This window comes from Eufriesea mexicana, unplaced genomic scaffold (assembly GCF_001483705.2).
Source record: "Eufriesea mexicana isolate 0111107269 unplaced genomic scaffold, ASM148370v2 scaffold97836, whole genome shotgun sequence".
Lineage (NCBI taxonomy): Eukaryota > Metazoa > Arthropoda > Insecta > Hymenoptera > Apidae > Eufriesea > Eufriesea mexicana.
In genome coordinates, this window is record NW_016999267.1 from 1,679 (window position 1) to 10,397 (window position 8,719).

Here is an 8,719-nt window from a genome sequence, read left to right on the forward strand (position 1 = left end):
TGCATTTTATGTAAGTGAAATTGTGTTATTTTTGAATAGTTATTTTCACTAAAAAATCTTTCCTTGAATTTAAATGTTTGAAAAAAAAAGATGTTTAATGTGATACTGTCAAAGTAATTTTGTAGTAGAAGGACAATATTACGGGTTTGATTGCAGAAGGTATTTATTTGTATTTTTGTAATGACTAAGATATTTATTATATAATTTATTGTGTACAGATTAATTTATTATTTATTAGTTAATAAATAATAATTATAATAATAATAATGAAATTTTGTCGTATTTCACAAAGTTAAATCACTATCCTTAAATGAATTAATAAAAATAATTTCGTAACCTAGCTTAAATTACTAAGCTTGTTAATTTATCATACTATTTGTCTTTCGGAATTTTAAACCGTTTCGACGAAGTGTAATGTTTAAAATATTATTTAGTTAGTATATTAAGTATTAGTATTATATAATATCGTTATTAATATTATTATATTATAATAATGTCTTTTATTATATTATAAATTTTTATAATTATAGTATTATAAGTAGACTATTTCAGGTATTGACATGATAAAAATCGCAAACATTATGATATTTATTTTATATACATTTTATGTAAAATTTATTAGCAGTGATTAAAAAGTATATTATATATAATACTGTATACAAATAATTCGTGTAGCAAATTGTATATTAATATTAATTTTATCTAGATTATTTTCAAACTTCATAAAAATAATTAAAGAGTATTAAATATATCATAAGGAAATGTCCTTTAACCACGTTTGAACTCTACGGATAACTAGTTTTAACGTTTGTCTACGATACCTTATGAAAAATTGAATGTGCCTCACCTTACAAATTCCTTTCTGAAAAACAATTAGTCATTAATATTGTAGGAACTTTATTTTGGAATTAGGAATTCAACACACAGCACTTGTAGAATTTTTAGACATATGTAATACTTAATTGAGATATAAAGTATACTACAGAAGGTCACAGAGACACACACTCATACCACGAAGCTCTAACACAGCGACACATGGTCTCTGTTAACTTACAACGCTAGGTTGCACCGGTTACACTTACCCACAGCGGAGTCCTCTGGGGTTACCCAGAGACTGGTTCTCGGCACACTGCACTTTACCAGCTCAATCCCCTCATTCGAACACCGCTATCGACGATCTACCCTCGCATTGCGACACCCTACGAGCACCCTCGCTATCCGTGACTCCGATTGATCTAAATTCTCACTGTCTTACTGATCTACTGTGTTCTCCAAACCAACTCTAGATTCAAGCCTCGACTAACTCCCAATTAACTTTCCCGTCTTCTAAAGCCAAGGGTTTCTAACCCTGCCAAAAGACGAGTGCTCTCTCCATTGGCAGTTCGTCGGACCAAAGGTGCGCAGGCGGATGGCCCATTGAAGAGGCGACCGCGACTGTCACTCTTGCTTTATAACTCCGCAGACCGAAATCACCTCAAGCCAATGCACTTGGCCCGGGCTTGATCTCCATTGTCGATGTCCATTGTCAGCCAAATCCTAAATGCAGCAGAACGCCTCGTGTCCAGTAACCCGAGATAACCAAGAACACTGACAAATATACACAATTGAATACCGAGCGATAAATTATTCAGCACTTGGAACCTGGCTGCTAGAGGACCCTAACACTCTTTTAGACACTGTGCTTTGTTCCAGACAGGAACACTTCAATTATCGAACGCTAATTAATAAATGTCATTCACTCACCATTCCCATTCACTCCCTATTCTGACAAAAGATATGTGTCCTCAGATATTTGCGCAATCATTCTCTATATCAATGCACTCATACATTACACATATTCATTCACACTCTATAAGTACAGAAACTAATCTATCATATTGTCCACAGCACTTCTCTAGTCCAAGAAACATTGTCCAAGTTGACTGCTAAAAAGATGTCTGGTAACATCTCCGATAACCAAGGGATTAAGTTGAGACCAAAACCATGTCATGCACCTTGCTGTAGCCGTTCCGACATCTTCTCCCGGTGCTAATGGATGTTTCGAATTCTTGTCTCCATCCTCGTCCTCGTCCTCCATCTTCTTTCTCAACCAACCTCGCGTTCCTCGAGTGCTCGATATCCTCCTGTGGTCGGTTTATTCTGGCCACCAAGACTGGACCTTCGACGCCATTTTTGTAACAGACTCTTGACCAAACTCTGTACTGCCTTACGCCGTTTTTGCAATTTTTAAATGCATATTTCGTCCGTTTTGTGCATCGTGGCTGTTTCCACAAGTTGCACGAGATTCACCAGTTGTTCGAGGAATTAAAAGATGTTCGTGACCGAGCATCCCGCTTTCCTCTATCAGTGCACAGCGTTCTTCAGCAATGTCTGCTGCAGTATTACTCGTGCTTTCTTCTCAAAACACTTGTCGCGAGACTAAACGCAATTCTTGAGATAATTGACACATGGAAAATTAGCTATTCTTGATGGACGGAGATTATCCGCTTCGTAGACCCAATCTGTTTCACCCGCTTTGCAAATAACAACACGAAACAGTTTCAGGGTATAACAGCTTGATCCTTCATCGTCTTCCTCTGTTTTCGTTTCCGTTCATGATCTCCGGATCATGATCTCTCAGGAAGTCCGTGCCTAGTAGAATTTCGTGCTGTATAACCTGATCTGATACCACGTGGAGCGTTATCGGAAACGTGTCTATCCTCATATTCGTTCACAATTCCCCTAAGGTCTTGTTGGTACCACCACTGACACCTTGAAACGCTAATTTTCGATTTTCTAACCACGGTGTGCCTATTCGAATTTTGGCGTATTAGACTCATTTTGCTCCTAATATCAACGAGTGTCGTTATCTATTGTCCTCTATAGAGGCCTCGTACAGGCACGGGTTTTCCTTCGCTCGGGGAACGTGGTAGCTCTTCCTTATAGGGTCCTTTTTCGGCCAGGTTGTAGAGATGTGCACGTGTTCTTCGCACCTGAAGCATATGACGTCTTTCGTTTTCGTAGGACACTTGGAAGTCCGGTGATTCTCCGATCCATAGCTAGGGTATTTCCCGAACGCGTTGCCATTCGAAGGTGTCATCTTTCCCCTTGTGAGGCACTGCTTGTTGCTCGTCCTGATCTTCTATCTTCTTTTCTACGACGTCGTTCCTGTTCTGCCATGACACCTTCTCAAACACGTCCAAGAGATCCGTTTTCGTTTGGAATTTGTGCATATAGGCCTGATCCTGGAGAGACTAGTCAGGGATTCCCAAAATGATATACCCTATTAGATTTACATCCTTCTCCACTGACACGCTGTTGGCCAGGATTACTTTTTCGTGGAAATAACCGCAGAATGTCTTGCCCTTCCTCCATGTTTTTCTCTTTGAACTGCGACTTTCGCACAACTTAGCTCGGTTGACGATGGAACATACTGCATAGCTTCTTCAAGAACTCGTCGATCGCCATATCGATGAGTCTGGACTTCGATTGGTACCACTCCTGGACCCTTTCTTGAAGACGAGACACCTTGCCAGCACCTTGTACGATTCTGAGGACAATTTGTACCTGTTCGGAGTATGCGCACCTGCATCTCCCAGCGGTCGTATCCATTGCCCGTCCCGTCAAAATAGTCCACCATGTCGGTAACTATGATCCAACTCTCTGCTGTTTGACATGAGTAACCCCCGTAATTAAGTCGGCGCTTTGCGCTGGAGCTGTGCGGCTTCTAGTTTCCTCCTGAGAATATTCATTTTCCTCTGAAGATCCACAAGGTCCTTGGAACTTAGACTGCTTCTTTCCGGATTCTTTTCTGTCTCAACCATGTTTTGGAATTACGTATCACTCATCACGTCCGTCAACCGGGTCAAGAGCTCGATTTTTATTTATTTTGTGCGTAGATCGCACAATCCAAGTCTTTCTTTCAGTTCGACCACTGATAACTTGTGCAGATCTTCTATGCTCAATGGCACCACAGTTAGTCAGTTCAGTTCATTTATTCCTATCTGATACTACCCTGTCACTTAAATACATCTTCTATTTGCTAGAACCGCAAAGACGAGTGATTAAGTGTGATTAATAATAACGTTGAATTCGCAATTTTTAATGAATGTTTTGAAAACGGTGATTTAGACCATGAGAGGTTAGTGTTAATACCAGAATAACACTGTGATGTCGCTGACGGTCAGTGCCGTTTACAGTTCGCAAGTACAGATACTTAACATTAGGTGGTAAAACAGAGAAAAGTTTTAATTAATTTTCAGTTTTACTTTAATGCATTAAGTATCACTTACTGTCATTGGAACATTGAAAAAGACTTAATCTTTGTATAAAGCATTGTCAATAATACTCAGCAACGGAAGGAAACATTCCAAATCAATGTCATTCGAAACTGATTGATGCTCGAGCTGTTTATCTCTAACAATATCTTACATTCTTGTTTCAAAAGCCGAAACATTTCATTTTTGAGCTTTTTATTTTTCTTTTATTGCGCTTTTATTTTTTATTTTTGAGTCAGACTAATTTTACGAGCTCATATGCTGCTAAATCGAACTATATACATATGCAAAGACTATGGTTTTTGTTAGGATAAATAAAATTGCAATTGGAATATAAATATAATTTGGAAATATTTGAAAATATTTTCTAGAACTTAATATAGAATTTTTAAAACAATGAAAGTATAGAATTCAAAAAATCTATATGTTTGATGGGAGTATATATTATTTATTGCTTACATAATTATTAAATAATTGTTAGAAAGAATTGGAATATGTACATATCTCGATTTCTTTTGTAAAATTAGTTTTCATTTAAATTTATTTTTTATTCTTTTTATATTTATTTTGTTAATTGCAATATCGGCACTAAATTACATTTAACGATAATAACGATACGTGTTTTGAGAAAAATCGAGATAAAATCAAAATTTTATCGAAAGGCTACTACTTATAATTAACATCTCAGGTTATATAATTATAATTTTACTGTTTAGAGTCATTGAGGTTCAAACAAAAATTCACGTATTGTCCTATGTCTTTATATGGCTACAATCATTTAAATATTTTCATAGTCTACAATATCAATTAATTTTATACCCACTTCTTTAATCGCAATCTTCGCTAAATTCTTTCAAAATATCTTCCTGTATTTTGGACACACAATTTTTTAAAAACTGTTTAAACTTCTCTATTTCAATATACACATCATATTAAAGAGTTCTACTTATAAATAATCCCCAAAACATACTTAACTCAATACACTTAACAAACTAAAAGCCTTCACTGAAACTATTCCACAATAAGTACGGCTCCATACATTGCATACTTCTCTATTCTATCTCAATCACCATAGTAAAAAAGACATACCAACTTCAAAACGTAACAAACCAGCATTCATGTTTAATTCAATTCCGTTTCCGAACGCACCGTGCAGGAAACCAGAACCACAAATATCCCCACATATTAACGCTTACCTTACCGCCACGAGGACAAATGCACTGATGGGGGATCTGTCGCCCTTGTGATATCATAATATATAAACAATACAAAAAAAGTGCAACAAACTCAAAAGATAAATAAACAACCTCTTATCTCTAGACTTGCTAAAGAATTACCATTTAAATCCTTATTTGGCAGAGTGGTTTTGCAAAATATGTCACCTGCTAAAATGAATGCATTTGTACCTGCAATTTCAAGAAAATCAAGTTTGAATAAAAGTAACAATACAATATTTGATATAAAAAATGATGTACCAATAATTGATTCAAAATGTGATATAAGAGACAGTTCTATAGAATCTATATCATTAAATTTATCACTTGACAACAAAGAATCATTTCATTCTTTAAATAGCAGCAATAGCAATAATAGTAAAGATCTAACCAGTAACATTAAAATATGTAATGATAGCCTCACAGAAGCAGTTTCTTCAAACAATAATGTATCTATACCAATGGAATCAGGTATTCCACATGAACCAGTTTTCTTTTCACCTTATGTTGTTATTAGTCGAGGAAAAAGCAATGCTAGAAAAGAACAACAGTTAAAACGTGGGTTTATTCTTAGTTGTTCATCAAATGATGATATTCCAACAAAAGATACTGTCATGAAAAAATTAAATATATCAATATAAGAGACAGTTCTATAGAATCTATATCATTAAATTTATCACTTGACAACAAAGAATCATTTCATTCTTTAAATAGCAGCAATAGCAATAATAGTAAAGATCTAACCAGTAACATTAAAATATGTAATGATAGCCTCACAGAAGCAGTTTCTTCAAACAATAATGTATCTATACCAATGGAATCAGGTATTCCACATGAACCAGTTTTCTTTTCACCTTATGTTGTTATTAGTCGAGGAAAAAGCAATGCTAGAAAAGAACAACAGTTAAAACGTGGGTTTATTCTTAGTTGTTCATCAAATGATGATATTCCAACAAAAGATACTGTCATGAAAAAATTAAATATATCAATTGAAGAAGAGGAACGTACAGCACAATATTTCCAATTTCTTTTGAACAGAGAGATAGATAGATTAAATGACTTATGTGAAAAATGGATGCAGATTAAAGTAGAACCCAAAACTACCAAAAATAGATTATATGAAATAAATCAAGCCATTAGTCAAACAAAATTGTTAATAAGCAAAAAATTTGAAAGATTTCGTGGATTAGTTTCTGATTGTGAAACAGGAAAGGGAGAAATGTTGGTTACGTGTAAAGATTTGCAAGGATTTTGGGATATGATGTATATGGAAGTGGAAAATTGTAATTTGCAGTTTGAGAAATTGGAGAAACTTCGTTTACAAGGCTGGAAAGAAGAAGAATTGTTGGTTGATAGACCAATTACTAAAAAACGAACTATTACTAAAAAGAAAAAAAATGTGACAGAAAAAATGAAAAATAATAATGATACAAATAGACCTGAATCTAATAAAAATCAAATTGTAGGCAGTAAATATCAGAAGAATGAAAACCTTAGTAGTAAAAAATACACAAGGAGATCTATGCCTGTTGAATCTAGTGAAAAGAAACGTGTCCGTGCAAAAAGTAAAAGATTAAGTTTACTGGAACAGATACAATTATCTGAAACATCAAAGAAAGCAAGAAGTCCATTAACAATAATAAAAATAAGTCAAATGTGTAAAACACCAGTGGTTCAGTTAGACGATTCAATATCTTATGTTAATTCTAATCAAACACCAGGAAAAAGTATACTGAAACAACTAAAGAATTCAATTACTATCGAAAATCATGTGAAGCCAGTAAATCAAGTTAATTTTGATGATGATGTAATTTTAAATGAAGTACCAATAGATGAAGAAACTCAGACCAAAATGGATTTAGCTGCAGCATTGTCAAGAATAGATAATTTTAATTTTAATGATTCAGATGATGTAACAGTTAGAGCAGAAAAGAAACTTGTTTTTGACAATAATTCCAATGAAAATGCAGACGATTCCAAACAAAATCTAAAATTAGAAAATTCTACAAATAATGATACTACAATAGCATATATGAAAACACAAGCAACAACACTACTGGAAGAATTGAATAAAAATCTTAAAGCATTGCAAAGAAGAAACATTAAAAGACAAAATACTGTAGGTGAAGATAGTATGACAGTGAACCAAACCCGATTCTTAAATATAAATACTTCTACACCCTTTAAAAAAGTCAAAGGTGATACAGATTTAAATATTTCAAAACAAGAACATTTTTCTGCAAATAACAAAGAAGATACCAGCAAACAATATGAGAGTATAAGGATTCTGAGAAACAGAATTATTATTCCAACAGAAACATCTATAGCTAAACGAAGGTCTTTGAAGAATCTGTCTGTTAGTATATAAGAAGTAGAACAAGTAAATAAAACTCTTCTTGAGGGGACCAATAGAAAAACTTTGTAAATATATATAAAAATATTATTTCGTAAATTGAATATTTCGTAAAATTAAAAATGCATAGCGTAAAAAATAAAAAAAAAAATTATTGAGGAAAGAAGAATTAATCTATTATTCCTATACATAATAACATTATGAGAATTTAAATTTACTTCTAATTTATGTTTCAAATATGCATTGTTTAATAATTAATAATTAAAAATTAAGAATGAAATGAATAAATTTAATAACTGTAATAATATTATTTTTGTAACATAATATTACATTCCAAAAGTTTGTTCGTACTATCGTACAGAAACATTTGTCAAACCATGAAGAAAATATACAACTCTAACCATAGGCAAAGTACAACATAGATTTAATAAATGAATTTAATAACTCCAATTCCATTATTTTTGTAACATACGATTATATTGAAGTATCTTTATTACTGTCTTGAAATAGTATCACATTGATTAAAATAAAATATGATTTTTAAAAGTGTACATTTTATTTGATGTAATAAATATACCCATGTCATAGGTGGCCCAAGGAAAGCCATAAGATGTTAAATCTATGTTATCTCTATACCACAGTATTACCATATGTTTTTCAATGAACACGTGGTAAACGGTTAGAAGAAAGTTTACATTCAAATGGTACCTGAAATTTAATTAATAATGTCAAACTTTCGACAAGAATATAAGAAAAAAGCAACTGGCTTTGGAAATATAGTTCAAAATCGATTTATTCGAGCAAAAAGATATGAGGAATTGCGAAAACAACAGCGAAGTGAGAAATTTAATACAAATAGAAACATATCAACTGATTTAGCAGAAACACAAAACAAA

The 8,719-nt window shown here is 33.4% G+C and overlaps 1 protein-coding gene across 1 annotated transcript; it reads left to right on the forward strand.

The window, feature by feature from the left end:
- The first annotated feature begins 5,479 nt into the window (after nucleotides 1–5,479).
- On the forward strand, nucleotides 5,480–7,895 carry LOC108554739 (guanylate kinase-associated protein mars-like). The gene is given in 3 exon segments (XM_017910110.1): nucleotides 5,480–5,499; nucleotides 5,577–5,863; nucleotides 6,256–7,895. Coding segments are annotated over 3 exon segments (1,947 nt in total).
- Nucleotides 7,896–8,719: the final 824 nt, after the last annotated feature.